At 43.3% G+C, this 25,499-nt stretch overlaps 2 protein-coding genes across 3 annotated transcripts in view; one reads left to right on the forward strand and one right to left on the reverse strand.

Moving 5' to 3' along the window:
- Positions 1–5: 5 nt before the first annotated feature.
- MFSD9 (major facilitator superfamily domain containing 9) lies at positions 6–16,288 on the forward strand. 2 transcript variants are annotated; one of them, XM_034658937.1, is made up of 6 exons: positions 6–245; positions 4,601–4,688; positions 6,057–6,100; positions 6,218–6,347; positions 9,269–9,478; positions 12,565–16,288. In XM_034658937.1, exons 1-6 carry the CDS (start codon positions 141–143, stop codon positions 13,359–13,361), a joined length of 1,374 nt encoding a protein of 457 aa, XP_034514828.1. In that variant the 5' UTR covers positions 6–140; the 3' UTR covers positions 13,362–16,288. The 2 variants fall into 2 exon arrangements, with proteins under 2 accessions (XP_034514828.1, XP_034514829.1); XM_034658938.1 differs by having other exon boundaries at positions 9,326–9,478.
- Positions 16,289–20,954: 4,666 nt separating this feature from the next.
- SLC9A2 (solute carrier family 9 member A2) overlaps positions 20,955–25,499 on the reverse strand; it is a 108,269-nt gene continuing 103,724 nt past the window's right edge. Inside the window, exons 11-12 of the mRNA XM_034658936.1 lie at positions 24,893–24,983; positions 20,955–23,561 (exon numbers count right to left, since the gene is read on the reverse strand). Of these exons, the coding sequence (XP_034514827.1) occupies positions 23,191–23,561; positions 24,893–24,983 (462 nt within the window). The 3' untranslated portion in view covers positions 20,955–23,190. The remainder of the gene's footprint in view (positions 23,562–24,892; positions 24,984–25,499) is intronic.

Below are 25,499 nucleotides of genomic sequence, written 5' to 3' on the forward strand. Positions count from 1 at the left end.
TCGCTTCCGTTCGGGGCGGGGCTAGCGCGCGGGGGCGGGTCCCGGCAGCGGCTGAGGGTAGCCGCGCCCCCCGCCCGTCTGCATGGAGTCGGGGTCGCGGCGGCCTGGCCTCGGCAGGGAGGCTGGCCTCGGCGACCCCGATGCCACGGCAGGAGTCGGGGACCAGGGCTGAGGCGCGGGCTCGCGGCCCCGGTGCCATCGGAGCCCGCCGCTTCCTGCTCTGTCTTTACCTGGTGGGCTTCTTGGTGAGTGCTGGGGCTGGGGGCGAAGGGCGACTGCGTCCTGGAACCCGATTAGGGGTGGCTTTTTTCTTGAAGCCCGGGTGGTCGTTTAAGGCTCAGACAGGGCTGGGAACTTGCGATCTGCCTGGTGGTGCCTTCTTCCTTTCAAGCCTCATTTTGCCCCCAAACCTCTTTCACTCTGCACCAGGCCACGTTGCTTTATTGCGCCTTGAGGGCCAAGTCCTCAGCTCCTCTGCCCCTCCTGCCATTTAAGGCGCCCCCAGCACAAGGCTCTAGTGTGATTGAGCTGGGCTCAAGGGTGACCCCAGGTGTTAAGTGCTGTGAAAGGTACAGAGAAAGCAGGGTGGACAGCAGGGATCCTGGGCAAGTTTGGGAAAGCCCAGCTGTTCTGACGTCTGTAGGTGTGGTAGGAATACACAGGCTTTTTTTGCAAGGCCTGGTCAGGGAAGTCACTATTGATGACCCCACGTAGGCAGAATTAGGCACATTTTCATCAGGGTTCCTGGTAGACTGGAATGTTTAAAAATGCAAACCACAGTGAATTATAGACATCTGCCTTTCAACGAACTGATTATTGGACAAGGCAGGTTTGGTTTTTTCATGATGTGTGTGTCCTGGTTTAATAAGGACAGTAATTATGAATTTCCCACCTAGAATGGAAAGCTTAGAAAGATGAGTGTATGATAGGAGAGGTCATCCGTACCGCCATCCATTTATTATTCATAGAATTTCTGAAAACCTTTTATGTGGTTGGGACTGTAGAGCTCCAGTCCCCGTAATACAGTCCCTTCTGGGAAGAACTTAAAATCTTAGCAGAAAGCTTGTGTTGGTAGTTCATGGGCCATTATCTGCAGGAACCCGAGATCCAACTCTTCACTCCTCTCCTTCCAAGTTTAGACCTGGTTTAGTGGCCCTGGTTGTGAGCTGGTCCAGGTTAGGAGAGAACTGGGACCAGGACCCAGTAGCATTTCCTCTTTGCTGATACTGAGACTACATCTTGAGGACAAAAGGAACTGGTCAGGTTAAGTGTCCCTGGGTGAAGACTGCCTTCACCTTCGGAGGCCTTGAATAGTCCCCAAAGGCACTAGGTCCTGGCAAAGAGGAATTAACTGTTTTCTGCCCAGTTGCGTGTTAAGACCACTACTCCCCAGTATGATGGCCTCACTAGAGTTTGGGTATTGAGCCATGCTCAACTGGGAGAGGAGCAGGAAGGCAGTCTCCCTATCCTCTCCGCAATGCAAGGTGCTCATGAGTCTGTAAAGGTTTAATGTTGACTTAATAGTTGTTAAGACAAGATAAAAGCATTTTCCAAATCGCTGTAAACAGAGCACCATGGAGGCACTCAGGAGGGCTGCGTGTCACAGAATCTCTGCCTGTAGTTAACCTTGCCTACCCTGCCCCCAGGCTCAGTGTTTCCAGTTCAGAACCTGGCATTCCTTAATCTTAGGTCAGTCTTGGCATGCAGATACCTCACCTTCCATTCCAGCCACCCTCCATTCAAAACTATTGATCATGAGTGGTCCTTGACATTTCAGAAGGGAGTTGGCTGCCATTCACCCTCTGGTAGGAGCTGGGACTAAGTTACTGCTGCCCTCCCTGAGAGAGTACTAGTGTCTGGTTCTGCCAGATGAAAATAATTTGGGCCCTCACCTAGAAAGTCTGGATTGGGAGTTTGGAGAAACCAACATGACCTAAAATTCAAAATAGTTTGAATGTTTTAAATGAATTCGCAGATCATTCATTATAGTCGGCCTTCCAGTACAGATTTGAATTTTCAGAGCTTCTCCTATGTTGTCTACATGCTATGCACACAGCGAGTCTAATTTAGCAAGCCTGATGTAAAATTTTAACAATTTGTTCAAGAGAGTCATTAGGACTCTAATACGTTCAGGGGAAAATGTATTATTTCCCAAAAGTTAAAAGAGAGTAGGGATTTTTTTAAGTGGAAAATGTAAGCAATTAAATTTTGTGCAGCTTCGGGTATTCTTGAAGGATCTAATGGCTCTTTGTTAGGTAACATCTAAGGAATATCATACATAACTTAGTTATTACTTTTAATATATTTAGAGATGTGAAGACCCCTAAGAGTTTTAGGAAAATGGTTTCAGATTAATAAGAGAAGAAGGGAACCGGGTTAAAGAAGTCATTTGCCAGAGTGTTCTGTTTTTAGTTCTCATCTGAGCTTCCAGGTTTTAATTTGTTTAAGAAGGAAGATGAAGATGGCCCTTTTGGTTAGCACTGTAAGACGGTGCTAAGATCTATGATTTCAGTCCCTTCTTTCCTCTGGATACATGGTGAGATTCATATTTTATTTCATCAGCTGTAGTCAGGTCTCTTACTCATTCTTACTGAGGCAATTTGCTAATCAAGAAATATTTCCTACCCTGAAAAAGATCCTGAAACTTTTTAGTGTATTTACCAGTTTTTGTTGAGAGATGTAGATGTTCAATGAAAGGTTTAAGTGGTCCCCTCTTGCCTGATTTCCTTATAAACGGTTTCAAGTACATGACCAGTTGCCACTTTCAAAGTGCATTCAAAGCCAGTGGTTTCAAAGAAACTGCAGATTCACAGGAAGAGAGGAGTTCCCTTTTCTAGTAAAGGCGAAGACAGTTTTAGAGCACAACTTCCTGAAAGACAATTTCAGAGCAGCATCTTGGACATAGATAATGTTTTTCAGGCTCACAAAGCATTAAAATAACACTGATCATCAGTTATTACTTATGAGTCTGTTTTCTTATTACCTGCCATAAATCTCAGCCTACTTACTTATTTCTCTCCCGTCCTTTATTTGAATGTTAAATGACAAGTGGGTACTGGGAATTTTTTGGAAAAAAAATCTTCTTGGACAATTGAGTTTTCTTTTCTGAAAGATTCAGAAAATTCACTAGGTAACTGATGTATTGNATTTCTCTCCCGTCCTTTATTTGAATGTTAAATGACAAGTGGGTACTGGGAATTTTTTGGAAAAAAAATCTTGGACAATTGAGTTTTCTTTTCTGAAAGATTCAGAAAATTCACTAGGTAACTGATGTATTGGGGGTCTTTTAAATGATATCATACATCAGTAGGCTGATGAAACAAAGCTAACAGCAAAGTCCAAAAGACATTGGCTTAGATTCAAAAGAAATTTTAAGTAATCTTAAAATCGAAATCATAAACTGTAGTTCTGGTAGTATAAATTTATGAGCTATTTAAGACCACTAGATAGTAAATATAGGTCCATCTAAAGATGTAACCATAGAAAAGGGCCACTGAAAAGTGCATTTAGAGGTTCATGTTTCTAAAATTAGGTGAATGCACAGCCACCAGGAGAAGCCACAAACAAAAGATAAATTGTGGGCCCAAAGAAAAAATATTTTTTGTGCATTTCTTTCTGTTTAACCAGGGTTACAAGAAAAGGAATTCCAGTTGAATATAAAGAAAACCGTGTGTGTGCAATGTGGTTTCCTTCTTCTAAACCAGTTGTTGCAAGTACGCAAGTGAAGTAGGAATGAGAACAAAACCTAAAGGAAAAATTAAGTCTTTCTGTTAACTCAGAATACCTAGCAAAAAGGGTCAGTACTTATCCCCAGGACTGAAGAAAAGAGAAAATATGTTTGAACTGCTGTTGTGTGTTAGACCTTTCTCAACCATTACATCTCTTAATGTACATCATATTTCTACCAGACAGGTGTTATTATCCCCATTTTTTACAAATGACAGCACTGATGCTTGGTGACATTAAACAACTCTCCAAGCACACATGCTTAGTAAGTATTGGAGCTGGAACTTAGAACTGTCTGACCCCAAATCCCACGCACTTTCATTGACTTAGCTGCAGAACACTGGCTTTCCCCTCTACGCCATCTTTCTCTCTCCTTCCTGCTTTGCTGAGACTTTCTTTTCAGATGCTACTTTTAAGGCTGTAAGCCGCAGATCAGTCACCTTCCCTAATTCCAGGAGGAAATTCATATTGTGAAGCAAGTGCTGCTTTGCCAAGAAATATGCATTATCCTGCCTCCTTTCCCACTTCATTACACACAAACATTTTTTTGTTTTTGTTTTTGATTTGAATAACTTCTGTAGCACGTCCTCCCCGAGTGTTAAGGATCAATCACAAAGAAGCGAAGGTTGACATGATTCTAGGTCATGGTGATCAGGCATTTACAGGTAGCAACTGTTAGAACACATTGTGTTTTGATTCTTTGTTAAGTTTGATCGGATGGGTATAGCATACTGTAGAATACAATTATGATTTCTTGTTTGCCCAAAATTTAGGTATTGGTTTTATTTTTTTAATCAGTTTGTTATTAGGATTACCACTAAGAACACCTAAGTGTCAGTTTCTAATTTGAGTTAATCAGTGTTCTGTCGTTTAGGATTTGTTTGGTGTCAGCATGGTCGTCCCTTTGTTGAGCCTTCACGTCAAGTCTCTTGGAGCAAGTCCAACAGTTGCTGGAATAGTAGGTGAGTGGTTAATATCGTACATTTTCAGAGCACTGAATTTTCAATCCTCTGGGCTAAGAAGCTAAAAACAAATCAGTCTTATAGCTGAATTTTATCCAAAGGTAAATTGAAAGTGGTATAAAAGGAATTTTGAGAATACTTAAAAATGTTACCCTGGAGCGAATGTGATTCATCTTTTCCCAGACTACCTCTGTTCACAGAGGTTTTGAGGTTTAGCATCCTTCCCACCCCCCCCCCAGTGACCTTGAGGTTACTTACTGAGCCTCTCCAGGGAGCTGGCTGCGTGTGTTAAAGGGTAGGTACAGACTCCTGCCTGCAGGAACCAGAGAAGCGTAATCTACAGAAACCAAGTCACGCAGCAAGGGATTTAGGGTGAGCCTTGACACATTGCTTACAAGCTTCCTGCACCACCACCAGCACATCTTAGGGGGTTGTGGGGTTTCTCTCCTGTGCAGCATAGAACCTCCATCTGAAAGTCACTGATACCAAAGAGACAGGACATAGCAGGGCCGAGGATTGTGCTAATTAACGAGAAATTGGTAAGACTAACACTCCTTGACTATTCACAAGCTGGATAAGCAAATGTTTGGGAACAGTGGTGGATACAACATTTGGAATGTCCTCCATGCCATGATTTGTATTTCCCTTGGAAAGTAGAATTATACTGGCCCACACAGCATCATGAAGGTTTTTGTGAAGAGCAGAAGGGACATGTTATTTGATATAATGGAGGTAAGAGCACTCTGTACAGCTGTGTCAGTTCTTTATAAAACTAAAGCATTTTATAAAACCGAATGTTAGAGGCATAGACTTAGTAGAATTTTCTAGGATTTGGATTTCTACTCTCCTGAGTACTCTCTGTTCGGTCTTCTCAGTCGGGGGTATGCAGCCTCACAGAGTGGGAGAAGCCTCTCTCAGTGAGTGTGGGCGGCCCTTGCCTTTAATCTGCCTTCTGCTTCCTTCAATTTTATTTTGCATTTTGTTTTTAAGATTTTATTTATTTATTTGAGAGAGAAGAAAGAGAGAGCACAAGCAGGGCCAGTGGCAGGCAGAGGGAGAAGCAGACGCCCTGCTGAGCAAGAAGCCCGATTTGGGGCTCGATCCCAGAACCCTGGGATCATGACCTGAGCGGAAAGCGACCTGAGACGCTTAACCGACTGAGCCACCCATGTGCCCCTGAAGGTCTTTTAATAAAAATTGTATTGCTTTACCCTTCCAACTGGAAATAAAGGGGGAAATCTCCTTTTTAAAAATGCTCTTTTTGCCCCCTAATATTTTTCTGTTAATTTCTATGTAATTGTTACTATGTTGATCCATTTTTGTGATGGGTCTAGCTGATTTTCTTGACGTTACTGATGTTTTTTGTAGGCTCCTCCTATGGCATTTTGCAGCTCTTTTCCAGCACACTGGTGGTAAGTTGTCTCCCATCTGGTAACACATCTTGGTCACATTTGTGGGCATCTCCACGGTGGTGCTGGTGGTGGTTAAAAGTGAGTCAGAGGACTTTCTGTGTTCCTTGCTTTCCTCAGGGATGCTGGAGTGATGTGGTTGGAAGACGGTCTTCCTTGCTGGTGTGCATTCTGTTCAGCGCCCTGGGTTATCTGATTCTTGGAGCATCCACCAATGTGTTCCTGTTTGCCCTTGCTAGAGTCCCTGTGGGTAAGTTCCTGCCCTTCGGTGTGTTTTCATTCAAAATAAATCAATTATATGTAAATGTATAAAGAGAGACCATCCTACTTGTCAGTGCCTTTTTTTTTTTTTTAAGATTTTATTTATTTATGAGAGAGAGAGCGTGCGCCTGTGTGAGCAGGGGGAGGAACAGGGGGAGAGGGAAATAATTCCCAGCAGACTCCACACTGAGCGCAGAGCCCCACATGGGACTTGATCCCAGGACCCTGAGATCATGACCTGAGCGGAAACCAAGAGTCAGACGTTTAACCGACGGAGCCACCCAGGTACCCCTGTCAGTGCCTTCTTGATTACAGTTTATGTCACAAGAAAATAATGATGAGAGCAATTATAACTGGAACACCAGCCGCTGCTGTTGATTGAGCACTTAGTATCAGTCAGGCTCTGCTCACTTATGCAGAGCTACAAAGCTGGTACATGGCAGGGCCTGGAGCCCTCGCTGTCAGCGTGAATCATTATGCTGCTGCACAGACCTGTCTCCTTCCCATCGATCTCTCTGCATTCAGTCAGTAAGAATTTGTTAAATGTCTTTGGCCAGCACTGTGGTTTCTATTCTTTCCCTTGGCCAGCTCATAGTTTTAAAATTGGGCTTCCTGACTTCACATTGGGATTTCCCACTGTCGCTTTCCTGCAGCCTCCTACACGTCTGGCTGTTGGTCAGGGAGATACTAGGATGATGACGAGTTTCTGTTTCCAAACTGATGTTGAATGTTTCTGACATTTTCAAAATAGCTTTTATTTTGTCCACTCACTGAAACATTTCGTCCATTCTCTGAGCCGCCGCTTGTGAATGCTGTCCTGGTGTGGTGGGTAGGCAGTTCCTGGGGAAGCTCTTTATTCTCTCTTGGCCTTTCTTAGTTGTTAGAGCCCCGGGAGTTTCAGTGTTCTTTCTCCCCTGATTCAGTAGAGCTCTGACAGACTCAGCTGCCGTAGTGGACAAGTGTGCAGCACTGGACCTCTGCCCATATTCAGTTAAGCTGCTCCTGTTTACCTAATGCCCCAAAGGAACAGAGCATAAAGTAAGTCCTTTTAACATATTGATGACCAGGTTATTTGGGATTTTCACGCCCATTTCTGTGACATACATACTTACTCTCCAAGTCTTTGGAGGTTACCCTCCAAAATTCATGCAGTGCCTTTCCGTTGACTCTTTAAATATGAGCAGTCATCCTAATGTGCCCCACTTCCACACAAAATCCAACCGATGGCTGCTCTGTGTGCATCCAGAGTCAGTTATTGTACGTGATTGGTTTGGGTTGCAGTGTGTAAATATAATACACTCCACCATCAGCAGTACGGCTGTTCATAATTCTAAAGAAATATATGAGATTAATCGACCCTGCATGTAATAGGTAGAAATATATAGAGAAGATTAAAATGTTTTTATTTAATATGAAATGAGCCCGCTTTGAGTGGTGGTAGTTCTATTAATATACATGATACTCTTGGCCAACAGGAGAGCTATACATAAAATTCTTTCCTGCTCTGGGAGTTTCTACAGTGTGCGGTTGGCCCGGGAATATGAGGGAGCCCTGGGGAGCCTTGCCAGGGTGTGCTGTAAATGTCACATGTAGGTTCAGGTCCTTGTATCCTGAAGATGAGCCTGAGGGAGATTGGAGACCCAGAAGTAGACACGTTTTCTCCTCTCTCTGTCCCTTGGCCCAACCTCTACAAGGTAACGGGAAGCTAGTCAGGGTTACCCTCACCACAGTCCTCCTTCCCTGGGTATGTAAGGTGAACCCAATATTGGTATCATTTCAGAAATAATCACAGGATTTCTACCAGGCCTCTTAGGAATCATCCTCAGCCCGGTCCTTTCTCACATTTAAGGAAATAGATCTAGAAAGAGTCTCTCTACCTGATTCCAAAGGAGATTTATAAGTTTTCTTCCCACAGAGGCTGGTTATCAGGCAAATGCCCACTCTAATATTTAGACACGGCTGGGTATAGAACCCAGGATGAGCGTGCAGGCGGAGTGATGTACAGTGATGCTTCTTTCAAGGAAATCACTGGAAACCATCGTGTCGCATCACAGTTAGGAGCACTTCAGGCCGACCTGCCAGCAGTGCGGGTTGAGTTCCTGCCATGTATTGATCAACATGCTGGGCAGCCTACGTTACCAGAACCCCTGAGTCTCTTTATTCAGCATATGGGTGTATGGGTGCAGACAAGTCAAATACATCAGCAGAAGTATGTGGAATATAAAGTTGCCACATACACTTCAATCTCTTCTTAAGTCATGCCCCACCTTTCAGTTTGTTTAGTCAACCAATTCACAAACCTCTTGCTAGTAGAAGATCAGTTGGTAGTGTTGAGATGACCATGTCATCATATTTTTATATTTTTCCTCACTCCCTATCCTTCCCTGCTCTGTTCCTCTCTAGCAGTTATCACCTTTATACACACATGTGCACACATACACGTGCACACACACACACACACAGGCTTTGTGAAGATACATATATTTGTGTCTCTTTTGCTCTCTGATCTTTGCATTATCCTCAGGGTCAGGGTCAAGGTTAATGCTAGACATAGAGTAGGCATGCAGTGAATGTTTACTCACTGAGTGAATGAATAAAGAATGATTAATCTCTGTAGAGAAGCCACCATGAATTGCATTTGGCTAACAGAGAAAACTGGAGATGCTGGGATGTCAGGGTCGAAGGTGGGAAAACAGAGGGTGCAGGGCTTGGCTACCGAGAATAAGGTGGCTAATTAGGACTGTGGGGCTGGATCAGGAGTCCAGTCACAGCAGGATGAAACTGCAGACCTTAGAGGTTCTGGAGAATGGAGACCAGAACTCTATCAGTGATAGAGATGAAATGCAAGATCACACGTAAGATCCTTTTGGTCTGGAAAATGTTACAAACATGTTTCTTATCCCCTTGCAGGTATTTTTAAACATACCCTCTCCATTTCAAGGGCTCTGCTTTCTGATCTGGTTGCAGAGAAAGAACGGCCACTAGTAATCGGACAGTTCAATGCAGCGTCTAGTGTGGGCTTCATCTTGGGCCCCATGGTTGGTGGATATCTTACCGAGCTAGATGGTGGATTTTATCTGACAGCCTTCATCTGTTTTTCTGTCTTCATTCTCAATGCTGGTAAGTTGACGTTTCATCATAAGAAGACTGTTCGGGGTATGCATTCCTACTGACCAATCGACCTGCTTTACTTTTATCTCCTTACACTTTGTTGTTCTTAAAACAGGCAGACCTTTTGTTGTTCCACTGTAGTTCACATACGGTGCTGTATTCGTGTCAGGTGAGTCAGCAATACAGTGAGTCAGCAATTTTGTACATGACTCAGGGCTCATCCTGAGAAGTGTGCTCTTAACCACCTTCACCTTAGAATAGGCAGACTTGTTTTTCAAAGTTGGACCACCTCATTCCCTGCTGCAGACCGTCTGCCCGTGTCTTCCCATCATGTTAAGGCACGTATGTGTCTCACACACCATGGTCGTGCGCAGGCCCTGCCCGTCTCTCTCTCTTTCTCCTTCCATGCGCTCCAGCCACACTGGCTTCCTGGTCAGCCTCACACACGCCAGGCTCATTCCCACAGGAGGGCACTGCAGTTCGCTCTTTCCTCCACCTACAGCATTCTTCCCACATATCTTTACTGGGTTTTATCATTCAAGTGTCAAATATTTGCTTCCTTGGAGAGGCCTTCCCTGATGATTCTGTTTCAGATAACTCAGGTTTCTTCATAGCACTTCTGAAATTGTATTATGGGTTTGTTTTCTTGCTTATATTCTCCCTGTCCCTCTCCTCCCTGCCTCCCCACACATACCATTAGAAACTCAACACCACAAGGGTAGAGATTTGCTCACTACTGTCACTGCAGAACTGGCCAGGCATAAAGCCAATGTTCAATGATATTTGATGAATGAAAGAACACTTACCGGACTATGAACTCCTTGGATGCAGGGCCAGTCGCCTAAAGCAAAGAGGATAAACCTCTTTGCCCGGAGACTAGTACCTTCCTGAGCCTTAGACAAACAACTTCATAAACAAGCGGATTGGTTCATGTTACTCAGTTTTCCTTAATTAATGATAGTCTACTGCACCTTTATTTAGTCTTTGTATTCAAGGCTCCAGGTGGAGGGATGGATTCCATGTTGAGCCAGGATATCACACTCAGGAAGCAGAGTTCAGGAGTTCAATGTCAATCCTCATAGGAATACATTATGATTTCCTGGCAGAAGTTTAACCTGTAACCTCGGCCAGGAGGTGAGGTCTGAGGGATTAGTGTAAATCTAGAGAAAATACTTGAAGCACATGACCGGCTGGTGTGGCCAGGTACCTTCCCTCATGAAGGAATGTGCTGAATGTGATAGCTGTGGAAGTCAGAAGTCAGTGTGTAAACGAAGACCGTGATTATGGAGCTCTGTTTTGGATTCTGCAGAGATGATGCTTTTGAATATCAGGCCCTGACCTAAGCCCGTGAATGGATCTGAGTCAGTCGGGGATAGTTCAGCCACAAGTGTTCTCATCCGCAAAGGCTAAAAATAGTAATAGGGATTTCTTGTGCATTCTTAAGAAATGTGGAGGTCAGCAGGCTGAGTTGATGCAGGGAATGGCAGAGGAGAGCGATGGGGGCAGGCCGGCAGACACTGTCTCACACCGGCCTTTGCCTTCCAGCGCACTGAACACGGTGTATTGTGTTTTTTTCCCTCAGTGACTTCAGCCGTCTTCCTCAACCCCTTTTACCCCTTCAGCTTCTCCTATCCTCACTCTGACCAGCCACTCTGTCTAAGAAAGGCCTTTCATGTCTTTTTTTCTGTGATTTCGGTTTTCATGGTTAAGAACTCAGACTCTGGAGTTTGACAGACTTGGATTCAGATTCCTGCTGTGCCACTTTTTAGTGTGGGCCTTGGGCGAGTTGCCTCAGTTTACTCATCCATAAAACGGGGTAACAACACTCCTGGTCTTACTAGGACAAGCGCTGGAGGTCTTGCACACGAGCAGTTCACCCCACTGCATCAAGTATGCTAAGCGCTCAGTAAACATCAGTTACTGCCATCATGATCATTTTTATTATTTTAATTATACTCTTCCTCTCAGTCCACCAGTGATAGTCCTTTCACATTTTTATGAAGATTCTGTAAAATGTCCAAGGGCCTTTTAAAGATAAGAAGAGATAGAAAGTCCAGGCCTGCATTCTTGTGTGGTTTTCTGTCATAAATTAGTCCCTGGTGAATAGTCCACCTAGACTGTGGAGAAACCACATACACAGATGGGGTTGCCACTGGTCCAAGTTGAATTTTAAGTGCGGAAGGACTGAAAACTCTACAGGTTGAGTTTGGAAAAGATGTCCTAGAATGGCAAGCTGGAATTCAGTTTCCAGAAACGTGGGAGCATGGATTGGCAATAGGTCATTCTACTTAGATGGCGTGGGATACTTAAAACGACCAAGGCAGGAATGCGCCAGTCACAAGGGTGGACATGAGATTCTCTGAAGAGGAATTGAGCTGCTCCATAAGGTCATGCATCATGGTCCATGAGAACAGCACCCCCAGAGATTTTGAGGGGTGACTTGCAGAAGCACACAGTGGCCCTGACTGGGGGCAGATCCCAGCAGGTGCTTCCTAACAGGTCACCGGTATCAAGCTGCCCCCCCCCACCAAGGCTGGCTGTCTCTGTTTATGGCATCCCGAGCTTCCGCTAACAGCACTCACCCTGTAACCCAGTTTCTAGGTTTTACTTTTCTTTCCTTTTAGACTTAAATTCCTTGAGGGCAGGGATTTTATAGGCCTTGTCTTGTTGGTTAATATATTCCTGCTGTTTAGCACGGGACTTAGCATTTAGGAAGCATAACTCTTCAGTGTTGGGATGAAGTATGGGTGGTGAATGGATGGGTAGGCAGATGGTGGATAGGCACGGAATTAGAAAGGTAATGCATTTAAACATACAGCACAAGAATTTCGATATCACATGATATAGGAAACCGTCGTGGGCTCTTGAGCTGGGAAAAAAGCAAACGTTTTGTGGGTATAGATTTTTTTTAGGTGAATAGTGGAATTCTATCAAAATGGAGTAGAAATAGCTGTGGGAACAGTTGAAAACTGATTCAAAAACAGATTCGTAAATGTACTCATACAAAACTACAGAACGGTACTCTCATACACTACTTGCCCCCCGTGAGCCGGGGCGTGTCGCCTGCTTTGACACATGCTGTGCCATCTTACCAGGTCTGGTTTGGCTGTTTCCCTGGTGCGAAGCGAAGCTCTGCAGTGCAGAGAAAGGCCTGCCCGCGAGTAAGCACCCTGCACCCTGGGGGAGGACAGACGGTCACGGGCAGGAGGCAGCCACCCCCCGCCAGAGCCCTGCCGGCGCCAGGCCTGCCAGGCCGCCCTGGCTGGAGGTCGCGTCCACGCTGCGCGACATGAAGAGCCTGATATTTTCCGAAATGTGGGACATCTTCGCGGTGCGCTTGCTGATGGCCGTGGCGGTCATGCTCTACTACAGTAACTTCGTGCTGGCCCTGGAGGAGCGCTTCGGGGTGCGGCCGCGGGCGGCGGGCTACCTCATCAGCTACAGCAGCGCGCTGGGCGCCCTGGCCGGCCTGGCGCTGGGGCCGCTGCTGCGGCTGTACGGGCACGATGGCCGCGCCGTCCTGCTGCACTCGAGCGCGCTCACCTGCCTGCTGCTGCTGCTGCATGCCGCCGCCCGCTCCGTGGCCGTGGCCATGCTCTGCTCCTCGCTGCTGGCCGTGTCCACCGCCGTGGGCAGGACCTGCATCACCGACCTGCAGCTGGCCGCGGGTGGGGCGCAGGCCAGTGGCACGGTTATCGGCGTGGGGCAGTCCGTGACGGCCGTGGGCCGGATCATTGCCCCGCTCCTCTCGGGGCTGGCGCAGGAGGTGAGCCCATGCGGCCCCCCCAGCCTGGGGGCCGCCCTGGCGCTCGTGGCCATCTTCATAATGTCACTGAACAGAGCCCGCTATGGTGGTGGCGGTGGGAGTGACAAATTTAAAAAACGTGAGTAGAGTAGAACTGGATGGAAGAAACCAACTCTGGGGCAGGGACAGAGACTGGGAAGGGTGGTTTCCCAGCGGACGGGCTTCGTTGGGAGCCGCCCAGGTCCAGCCTGCTGGGTGATCAGAAGTCAGAGCCTTGTCAAAGGGAAGGGATTAAAGGTTATGTAAACGTCTCCTCCTCGAACCCCGCCAGTGGGATTAAAATTTTCCACCCTACCAGCTTCAGGACAGGAATATGGTGGTGGGATTACAGAAGGTGATGCGTTCCCCTGCTAAATAAAAAATAGGGTAACCCATTAATAAAGTGATCCGCTGGGACCCAGGTTCCATGTCAGATCGCATAAACTAAGTGGGGGGTTTTCTGCTATCAGAATCCTAAGATTAAATAAGCTGCTTTGTTGAAAGTAGCCTGTCACTTTCTCAAATTGTAACAAGGTTTCACCTGGGGAAGCTGGGGGAAAATCTCGTGGCTGGCCTCACCCCCGGACACTGATTCTGAGGGCCTAGGGGAGGCCCAGAAACCTGTATTTAATAAGCAACACTAGCACTTTCTCATGGAGGCAGAAAAAGGATCATTCGGAGACGTGATTGAAGTTTTGATTCAAGTCAAAGCCAGAGACTTGGTTGTGTTTATTAATAGCTAACTCAGTTTGAACTTTAATTAAGATTATGTGGTCCGTGTGTGTCAACCTTCTCCCCGGCTCTTGGCAGTCACGCTCCGTAATAGGAGAAACAGGTTCATGGAGCCTGTCCCCTGTGTCCACTGCCTCGGAGGCTCCATGCTCTGCAGAGAGCTGAGGTTGTCAGTCTGGCTGGTTCTCCCTGGATACCAGGCCTGAACTGCTTCCAGAAGCCAGTGCTCCGTTGGGCTGCATCAGTTGGATGATGGTAGAGCCCAGTGGAGAGGACAAAGCACAGGAATGCCTTTAAGATGAACATCTCGTGCACTGTAAGAGGCAGGTGTCCTGCCTTATCAGACAGACCTAACTCTACATTGTTTTATGTTGAAAGTCATTTCTTTTCTCTTATTTTAATATTGTACTTGAGAACAAAAGAGCTACACTGATCTACAGGGAAATGCCTTTTCCTAGGCCTAGGCTAAATGGTCATTCCAAAAGTGGTGCCCCAGGGTCCAGCTGCGAGGCTTGGAGTGAGGGTTAGCACAAACTCACAGGGAAGCAATTGCGTGTTTCTTGCTACTTGGATGATGTCACCTATTAATAATTATATGGGAGCTCCCTCTCTTTTCCACATGCAGACTACCAAAGTTCACATTCCTTTCATTCTTTTTGATGGGTCCACTAGGAAATTATTCCTGTTTTCAACCTAACACATGTATAATTGTAAATGTATTGTATGTAAAACAGAAAAAAAAATGTTTCTCTGGTTTTAGAAGTTGTGTATGGGGTAAACTCAAATATTTATGATAAAGAATTAATTGGATGTTTGAAGAATCCCCTTCTATCTAGCTACAAGGAAAATATTAACTTTTTTATTAAGTGTTGTAATTGTGAACTTTTATACAAGCGCTAAGTGCTTTTGAGGAAAGCAAAATATAATATAAAATGGTATGGCCCTTAAGGAGCACACCAAATCGTCATAGAGCTTAGACTCAAAGGCCAAGAAGTAATCTAAGGGTTTATGCAATGAAGTAGAATTTCTCTGAAGATTATCTTTTCCGTGCGCTCGGAAATAGACAAGTTTCTTAGACATTCTTTAATATAGTCATTAAATTTTTGAAATCCTAGCACTTTATTTTTGAAGTTAAATAAAGCCTATAAATTTATTAAGGCTTTACAGTTAACCAGCTACATGCAAATACTGAAAACCAGGGTTGATCCGCATAGAGAGGAGAGAAACATTTTTGTTATTCTCCATGCTCGTGGGGTTTTTTAAGATAAATATTATGCAGGTGTAATGCACACAGATACTGCATTTTTTACCAACTGAAGGTACATGGCAACCCTGTGTCAACAAGTTTATAGCTACCATTTTTCCAGCAGTATTTGCTCACTTTGTGTCTATGTCACATTTTGGTAATTCTCACAATATTTCAAACTTTTTGTCATATTTGTTATGGTGATGTGTGATCAGTGATCTTTGATGTCACTGTTGTAATCGTTTTGGGGCATCATGAACCATGCCCATATACGGCGGTGAATTTAACCCATAAGTGTATGTGTTCCAATGGCTCCACCAACTGGCTGGTCACCTATCTCTTGCCGTCTCCTCGGGCCTCCCTGTTTCTTGAGATGCAACAATATTGATGTCAGGCCAGTCAGTTAACAACCCTACAGTGGCCTCTAAGTGTTCAAGTGAAAGGAAGTGTCCGCTGATGTGGCAAACTTCTTCGCTGTCTTATTTTTAAAAATTGCCAAAGCCACCCCAGCCTTCAGCAACCACCACCCTGCTCAAGATTGAGAAAAGACCCTCCACCAGCAAAAAGTTGCCACTTGCTGAAAGCTCAGATGATGGTTGGCATTTTTTAGCAATAAAGTCTTTTTAACTAAGGTATGTACATTGTTTTTTAGACATAATGCTACTGTAAATTTAATAGACTACAGTGTAGTATAAACAATTTTTCTGTACACTGAGAAACCAAAAGATTCGTTTGACTCACTTCATTGCAATATTTACTTTATTGTGGTGGTCGGGAACCAAGCCCGATATCTCTGATGTACACCTGTAGTTCCTCTTAAGAAGTCTGATGTGTGGATATTCAGAAGTGTGTTCCAGAACCAGTAGCGTCCACATTCTCCTGGAGCTTGTTAAACGTGCAGACACTCACACCCCAGCACGGACCTGTTGGGAACCATTCTTACAAGATCCCCAGCTGCTCTGTGTGCACAGTAAACTTTGAAAACCACTGGTCTATAGACAGTATTTGTATATTTTATGGAATATGATCTCAGGGAAATTAAATCTGCTCACCTAAAGTTTGTGTTGTTTTGTTTCTGAGTTCTTGAGAAACTTCTGTAATAATTTCCAAAGTATTTAGGTTGAGCCACACAAAATTGCTATTTTCGTAAGTCAAAATTGCCTGCAGTTTCACATGGTTCAACTTAATAGTATACGGAATCCTATTTGAAGGGCACTGAACTTGCCTGAGAAGTTCATAAAGGATATGGCACCCTTTCGGCATTATGCCAGCCCCAACTGCTAAGTTCTGTGAATCAGCCTCGGCGTTTTGGGTTCTAGAAGACTTTGGCCTTCTCCATGGAGGAAAGGTATACCTCTTCCCTCATGTCCAGAGGGATGAGCACTAATCAGAAAGGGAGTGAGGCGTGCCTAGCCAAGGCAGTAACATGGGCAAGCCTCCAAAGCCCAGGCCTGTGGGTCAAGTTATGCCTGCAGCAGACAGAAGGGGCAAGAATCAGTAGTTCTGGCTGCATAGTGAGGCCAGAGCCTGCCCTAGACCTCTAGAACCAGACTCCAGAGTGCCCCAGAGTTGAGAGTCCCTGGGTTAGATCATGAAGGGGATCATGTACCATGCTCAGAGGTGAGCTTTTATTCTCACAGAATAAAAGGGGAGCCACTGAAGAATTCATGCTGGAGAATACTCCGTGGACTTCATGTCAAAGATCCCTCGAGGGCAGTAATCCAAGAGGAACAGGAGGGAGAAGGCAGGTGCACTGAGGGAATCAGGGTAAAAATCTGAAAGGCCTGGGGACTGTCAGCTTGTGACCTCCGGGTCACAAGATTCTGGACAGGTGTCTGGTCTGGGCAGAGCTCAGGCAAGGTTAGCTGGTAATGAGTGTTGAGACTTTCTGCCCCGTCCTATGGCAGCTGGCGGAGAACATGTGTGGGCATTTACGAGAGTTTGTTCTCTGCATGTTCTGAACATTAAGAAGACGTCTTTTCCCTAGGACACTTCTTTAAGAAATTTAGACATCTGCGGGGGAGGGGTAATCAATGCACTTAGGGGAAATTTCAGGCTTTTGGCACCTGGTGTATAAAAGGATAGCCTTTTCTTGGAATGTATAGTAAAAGCCAGCATGGTGATCCCTCGAGCCCTGTTCCCCCTGGAAACCTTAGCCATTCAGAAGTCTCTGAAATAAGATTCCCACAGATCTAGCCAGGACGATGTATAATGCTGCTCTTCTCAGAACATGGTGATGGACTGAAAAAATTTTCTGTCCTAAAATTTTATTTTTCCTGAAGAACTTGCCAGTTACGTGGTAATAATTTTCTTTAATAATACGATCCCTTTAAAATTATAACAAAGTGTTATCATTTATTCTGATTGTAATTTGTAGGAGCTGTTGCTGTATCCTGATTGTGTATGTTAAGTCAGGGTCCAGAAGCGCTTGAAAATGTTAACCTCCAGTTACGCTAAAATGCATCCTAATAATGCAAACAACAAGCTTTTGGCTTTTCAAACCATATGCTAAGACCAAATGTATATATGATCTGAAATTTATTGCACACCTTTGGCAAGCAAATCGTTTTAAGGGGACATCTCATCAGTAGGATTTATTTTTACTTAGGTACACAAATACTAACTTATTTTAACACAATATTTTACTTTCGATTTCTCATTTTTCCCAAACAGATCATCTAAATTCAACACTTTACAGACAGCTGTGTACGAAGACAATACGGACAATTTCTGTTTTCCAGATTTAGTACATTGTAAGAAGTAATGCTGATTTTAATTTGGAATTGGATACTCTTAAACAGCTTGTGCTGTTCCTCAAGGGGAAAAGATAATTATAAACATTAAGGAAGGAGGCGTTAATTATTACCCATAATTATATAGCATAAACTATAGCATAAAAGTGGACTAAGGACCTTGTTAGAATAAAAAATTGTATTTTGATCAGCCTTGATTTAAACTATACTACATCCTGATAAAAAAAAATATTTTTTTTCCAAAGTATACACTGTGGAGGGAAAAATAGTTAAAATACCCATTACTGGTTGCAATTTACAACATCGAAGAGGAGGTGACCTTTCTTTAGGCTTACCAAAGAATCTCTTCCATTTTGAATTGCTGGGACTCAGGTGTGTACCCAGGCTGAGGTTTTTTTTCGTGTGATAGTTTACCCACCTAAACCTACCCTGAGTTGGCCTAATGGAATTGAAACCACATGAACTATCCAGAATAAACCTGATGTAATAAATGTGTTTGCTGTGGACTAAGGGGCCCTGCCCTTGGATCTGAGTGCATGTGAATGGGGGCATGCCTCGGCCTTGCCTTGGTCTGTGCTGTGGGCTGAAACACAGGCCCCGGCATCATAAGCCAACTTCTGACGGTGCCAGGTGGTCATGACATGGAGAAGGGTGGACATTTTCTCCTGGTCACCTTCAGAGCACCTTCACTGTGCCATCTTTTTGGAACGAACAAAACAATAAAGTATGACAAGCTGTAACGCCTTCAAGCTAACTTTGCAGCTAAAGGTAAGGACTTGAACTGGATGCCCAACAGTCAGAGGTACTTATGGTAGCAAATACAGTAAACGGTGTTGAGCAGGTGCCAAAAACTATGTGTTAGTGAAAACCTAAAAATTCGATGTGTTCATACAGAACCCTGCATAATCTTTAAAAAACGTTTGGTAAGACAGTGGATGGCATTTGTTGAATTTGTTTTGCTTGAGTTGGCTTGGGAAGGCAGCGTTTAATATTCCAGAGCATGCATTATCTTTGAACCCTTTACAAGGGTCTGTTTACATAGAGAAAATTAATGGACCAGTTACAATCTTCATTACGTTTCTTTAACAGAGTTAACAATGTTAGCCCTGTTTGAGATATTATGTGTATTTGAAGCTAAAGCAACTGAAATTTGCAGTACTCTTAAATTCTTACCTTTCACAAAGTCCAGCTATCATGACCCCATTTTAGCACACATGAGAATGGTTTTGATATATAAATGTAAAAATCGGAATTGGAGGGGCTGTCCTCGTTTCTTGTGATGCATTATTTTTCCACAGTGATTAAATATTTTCAGTTATGTTTATTCCATTAAATGTTTCCCTTCCATACTGATTTAACACTTAGACTTTTGTACATTTCACAGAAACCAGGAAAAATTCTTTGTTGGTATACATATATATATATATATGTATATATATATATATAGTTCCTGTCTGGCAAACAGCGTTACCAGACTCTGGATGCAGAGAGCCCTCATTTAAATTACAAATTTTGTTACCGCGTGTACTGATGACATAATAGGACCCAGTGAAATTTTAAAAAAAAGGAGAAAAACATTTGCATATTTAATTCAGGGTGTTTTGTTACAGTCGTGAAAATCAGAAAAGTCACCGTCAATGTGTCTGGCATTCTGTCTACTGGACATCTCATTGAAGGGAGTTTCCATACCGCATAATACAAGGATAACAAATCCCCATGAAACGTCTGTAACATAAAACCCCTGAAGTCAGTTGTGAGCCATTCAGAATCATCAGTAAGCTGTGCAGCTTGAAAATTTCATAATCCACTGACAGCAGATACATTAACTCCACGCATAGAAACACCTATTTCTCTGACCAGACAAGTAAGAGAACTGACCACAATTTCTCGACTATTTTTAGAGGTAGTAAAATAGAATTTTCTTTGAAAAAATTGTAGAAAGTTAGAAGACAAAAGGGATCAAAAACTATGTACCATTGCAACATTAAAGAAGACGCTCAAAGCTAACCATGTGGGGGGGCTTCATCTGCACATCTGCAGGGGGTGACCACGTTTGAGGGGGTCAGCCACATGTGGAGTGAATGACATTGGGAAAAATTCTGAAGGGAGGTGTCCTTTCTTTTGAACAAAGAGCTGTGGTCACAGCCAGGCAGGAGTTACCCAGATGGGGCTCTCACTGCCTTACAAGTAGACTGAAGAAAGGGCCTGGTTAACATGTCGCATACAAAGTACCAGCAAGCTACACGTTTTGCTCTAAAAGTTAAACACATACACACACAAAGTCTCGGATCATCAGACAGTTGAGTCCTGAGCGTTTCTCGTTCATCTTAAAAAAGGGAATCAACATGCAACGTTCAGGCTTGGGCAGATAATGCCAATGGGACAAAGACATCTCTTTAATCACCTTCAGAGAAGAAAGTCAAGTGTGAACTTTGAACTAACAAAATATTATAGTTCTCACACTTGTTTATAAAATGCCAGTTTTAACATAAACATGATTTGGGCAGTGCGACAAATGGAAAACATACTGAGACATGTAATAAATAACTTCTCTAAGCTCTTTATATAAATAAACACTCCCCTCTCCCACTACAAACTTAGTAAAAGCCGAAGGGAATTTCGTCCCAGATATTCTGGGCAATTATACACAAAATGCACATTTTTTAAGAGTTTCAAACTTTGGAGACAATTCCCAGTTGTTCACTAACTGGCCTAACTGTTCCCAACAGTCAGCCCTTAGCATTACAGGTAAAGAAGTAAGCCTAGACTTTGCACTTACAGGCAGTTCAAGTCAAACTGGTTACAACGAATACCAAAAACCCATCAAAATTCTATAGTCACACTGGAATTTTTGGTTGGATCAAGTATTGCTTGAATTAGGGGAGTCCTTTTTGTAGTACAGAAAATTTAGACTGTCTTGAATTTACAGGGTCTCATATTCTCTCCTGTAGTGTCTAGAACTTAATAATCTTATTTGAAAAAAAGAAGGTATAGAGAAAAAGCGAAATGAAGTCAAATTTATTTTTCATTGCTTTTGTCACTCAACAAATAAAAAAATTAGACTGATAATAAGATGACATAAGTGCTCCTTTTTTTTTTTTTTTTGAAATTTCCACAATGTCAACCAAATTCTTTATTGACTTTTAATCAGTGCAAGCTGAATTTGGTCTACCTGCTTAACAAGAAAAAATGTAATAAAAAAGTTCATGTTTTCTCCTTTGGTTCCAGAAAATTAGACTCATTGTAATATTTATTATTCTAGGACACCAGGAAAAATCAGGAAATTTATTTTTAAGGTCATTTTCCACTTTAACCTTTCTTTTCATTAAGTTCTAAAAATTTACTCTTGGCATTTTCAAAAATACACATCCCATCTCTTGATGAATCACATTCCTATAATAAAATTCTAAGTTAAAAGTCAGTTTTAATTTCTTTTCAGCAGATGAAATACATACATATATATTATATAAATATTTTCATGTAAAATTAAGATATTTGGCACAGAGTCCTAAGCTTACAGTTTTCAAATGGTGTCTATCGTGCTCTCCACTGATCGACATGGATGAGTTTGGGAAGGAAACAGTGCTCTACATGAACTTGTACCTTGTGTGTTTATCTTTCCCTCTGCCTCACGCCCAATGATCTAGCAGTATTCCAAGACTGTAAAAGATGAGAGAAAGGGTAGACGATTTATTTCTCCAGGTCGGTGGGGTTAAAGGGAAGGGATAAGAGAAGCAGCCCTAGGGATTTCTGAGTACAGAATCTTCCTAATTCGTTCAGGTTTTCCCACTAACAATACTGTGGTCGTTTGTATCCTTTGCTGCATCTCCATTGTGCACCCAGGGGACTATATGCATGGCCTTATTTGTATTTAACCCCAGACATTTAGAATCTTGTTCCGGTCCAGTTTTAAAGAGGAGCTTTTCGGGGGCGGGGAGGCCCATAAAATCTACAGTTTAAGATGGAAATTCAAATATTAATCTTTAATGATTTTATTCTACTTCTCTCTGTGTTGTACTTTTAAAAAGTACTCAGATGAGTAGAATCCATTTTTATATGAAGAATTTGAGTCACTACTTTATTGAGAGGGGAAAGCTAACATATTACAGACGAGTGCAAAAAAAAAAAAAAAAAAAGAACTCCTATATTCTCCAAAGTGCTTCCTGAAAAAATTTCAAAACCTGAACTCTCACCAATTTGTCAAACATTGGAATACCGTTTATATAAACTGTCTGCTTGGAGCCTCTGACATGTTTTCAAAGTTCTAGAATGTTCTACAGAAAAATTCTAATGCAGGTAGTCAGAGATGGGCATGAAAGGGAATCTCCTGCATCCTCCTCCCAGTATTGCACAATATAAAACCTGCCAACGAGTTGTAAGCAGGTGCTGCCTGTCTCCCCTCATACAGCATGAGGCCCACACATTGTAACTTCGTCAAAAGCTGCCACCAAGTCCGTCATACATCGTGTCACCCACGCAGCCTTTCTCTTTGCACCATTCAAACACAAACGAGAGATGGAATCTCTAGGTCACCCTCGAACGTACAGTAGCATGAGGAACAAATTAAATCCAGCTGAGTCATTATTTCACGGGAATCTGTGCTCTAGGAGCCAGGCCTCCTCATCTGCCCATTCTGACGGCCTCCCCAGTCTGGGTTCACCAGGCATCCCTGCTCCATGCTGTGCTCTTCCCTTACCCACTGCTCATCAGCTCAGGATGGGGAAACATCTTGACTCCCAGCAGATGGCCCACCATCCTCCGGGAGCTGCCCTTTACGCCTTGGAAAGATGTGGAGTATTTTTAGTGCCCTTCGCTTAAAAACTGATTACAGATATACATACGTTTTCATAAATAAAATTTGAGGCATATATGTATATATTAAAATTTTCACCAACACGGGTGTGTTAAAAATTTCAAGTTCTGTCATTCAAGTTCAATAAAGGCACACATTTTTTTTTCTTTAGGCTTGCAAAGAATACAACTGCTAGCGAGAAGTCATAAAAGGCATTTTATGGGGCTTTTTTCTTTGATTTTCCTCTTCTTGGGTTAAGTATTCATCCCGTCAATCAATGGCATGACTCAACTACCCAAAGAAAGTATTTAGATGCATAGAGGGTATTAAATGGATCCCACTGTGTCAGGTTTCAGAGTAACAAACCCCAGCCAGGCCAGGTCAGTCACCCCAGGTCTGCTTTGGCCATTTCCATTAAGGCTTCTCACTTCCAAATCGGGCTTTCCGGTTACCGGGTTCTGATGCCCTGCGGACCAGCCTGGGTGGCGGCTTGGGTCGGACGCCTTCAGTCCCGCTGTCTTCCTGCACTGGGCCAAACTGGCCTTTGGAGAGAAGGGGTTGCCGTAGCATGCCTGGGGTCTGGGTGCCCCCATCTTTGCTGTGGGGAGCTGCGGGGGTACAAGGCTGCCCCGGTCCGGAATCAACGTCTACCTCATTCTTCCATTCCATCTTATAGGGCTGTGGGGCTCTCTTTGAGAACTGTTCTGGCAAGAAGCGCCTTGCTCGGGGCTGCAAATTCAGGACGGTGGTCCCAACATCTGTGTCCGAGTCACTGCTATTGCCACCTACCAATAGCAAAAGAAGGACAACATGGGCAAGCATTTTTGAAAGAAGGGATTGTAAGTGACTCAGCAATGCATGAGTGGGTCCAGCACCTGTTGTGTCCTCACGCCCTGGGCGCTGGGCAGGGGAGGTCAGAGGGCTCACTCCCTCTGGCCCACAGACCTGGGCATGATACATAATCTCTGTGGGCGTTGTTGAATGTTCACACCCACATTGAAGGGCTTACTGTGTGCCAGGCAACTGTCATTATAATAAGCACTTTTAAATGCATTCACCTATTTAATCCTCACAATCACCCATTTGCCGGGGGAAGTAACTGAAGTTCAAGAGATATTAGTAAGTGATGGAGCTGGCTGTCAAAGTGAGACTCTCAGGCAGCAGCAGCTGTGTTCCCACCTGCCCCATCAGAACGATCCCAGGAGGGCTCAGCTCTATGTATGGCACACAGAAAGCAGACCAGCAATTAGCTGCTATTATGAAAATTCGTCTCTTGATCTGGAATCTCAGAGACAAGCTTCTTTAGCTCCTTTATATTTTCATAAAAGGGCCAAAATACCAATGTGCACTTTCCAAACAACAGGAAGACACATGATCAGAACTAGCTGGTTGTGAAAATTCAGGTCCTAGAGACCTGTGGGTAGGACAGCTGGTGGGAGCTGAGATTCTCGGGACGGAAGAGTGTTCTGGTGGGCGCACAGTGGTGACGTGGCCCACTGCTCTAAATACTCAGGTTGCCTGGCCTCCCTTTTCATTTCCCATCTCACCCATCATGACCACCAGCCATCATTAGACATTCCTCTTCTCGGTTAATTAAATAAACAACGAGAAATAAAGGTGGGGGTTATTCTTACATCCCACATTTTAATAACATGGTCTCCTAATATACTTCCTCTGGGGTTCACAGAAAATGGCTTGAAGTCTACATAAAGATTATCGCTAAGTCAAGAAATATTTGACTTTATATGCCAGAACTTTAATGATTGTGGGCAGAAATAAAATTTATGGCTGCCTTTATGAAAATTATAAAAATTTAATACACCTCTGCAAATTTACAACTTTCTGTTTACCTGCTCACTGACCACAGGTAACAGCATTTGCTTTTGCTGTATCCAGTAGAATCATTATGGAAAATAATGGGCTCAGTTATTTTTAATGTGTACAGAAGTTCCATCCAAAAAGCTTACCATGCTAATAATAAGTCACCATATTATTATTTTAGACTTGTAAACCATTAAACTCATTGTCCTTAATGAAGAAAAAGAATGGGGAAATTCTCTATTTTATGAACATTAGTGGATAAATTTACTGTTTCTGGTCCAACTGAATTCATTACCTGCATTAGAAATATTCTTTTTCTTCTGTAGCTTTTCTGGAAGCTTGGTATTTTTTGGTAAGGATAAATATCGAGAGGTTGAAGTGGAAGCCTGTGGAAAACACGGAAAAGCTTATTTAGACTATGCAGGTGTCATTTATTGTGTATCAGAAATTTAAAATCTTACATCAAACCCTGATGTTAAAAATTAAAATCGTACTTCTCTATTCCAAAATTACTTTGTGAGGTGCTATGGGGATGGTGAATAAAGCTCCAAGCCAGAATTATTTCACTTAAAACAACGAAATCTCTTCTAAAATGTAATAGAAGTCAGTATTAAGGAAAATGAAAATAAAGTGGGACCATTAGAAACAGGAATAATGAAATAATGATGAAAACCATTGAGTCTTCTCAAAGAGAAGCTATCGAGAAACCTATTTATAAGAGTATTACTAAAAAAGAACTAGAACCTATACATATGGAAAGAAAATATGTGAAAAATGTAGCATATTTCAGTTTTAATTACTTCAGTAAGTCTTGAAAATGACAGAATAAAAAGTATTACAAAAGCTAATTGGCTGACAATTCAAATGCCACAATCTCTACTTTCTTTAGCTCTTAATCAGTC

Source organism: Ailuropoda melanoleuca, chromosome 4, assembly GCF_002007445.2.
Source record: "Ailuropoda melanoleuca isolate Jingjing chromosome 4, ASM200744v2, whole genome shotgun sequence".
Lineage (NCBI taxonomy): Eukaryota > Metazoa > Chordata > Mammalia > Carnivora > Ursidae > Ailuropoda > Ailuropoda melanoleuca.

Coding starts and splice junctions, on each gene's coding strand:
- MFSD9 (XM_034658937.1), top strand. CDS start 141: ATGCCACGGCAGGAGTCGGGGACCAGGGCTGAGGCGCGGGCTCGCGGC. Junction 6,101..6,217: donor TCTTTTCCAGCACACTGGTG/GTAAGTTGTCTC, acceptor TGCTTTCCTCAG/GGATGCTGGAGTGATGTGGT. Junction 6,348..9,268: donor CCTTGCTAGAGTCCCTGTGG/GTAAGTTCCTGC, acceptor ATCCCCTTGCAG/GTATTTTTAAACATACCCTC.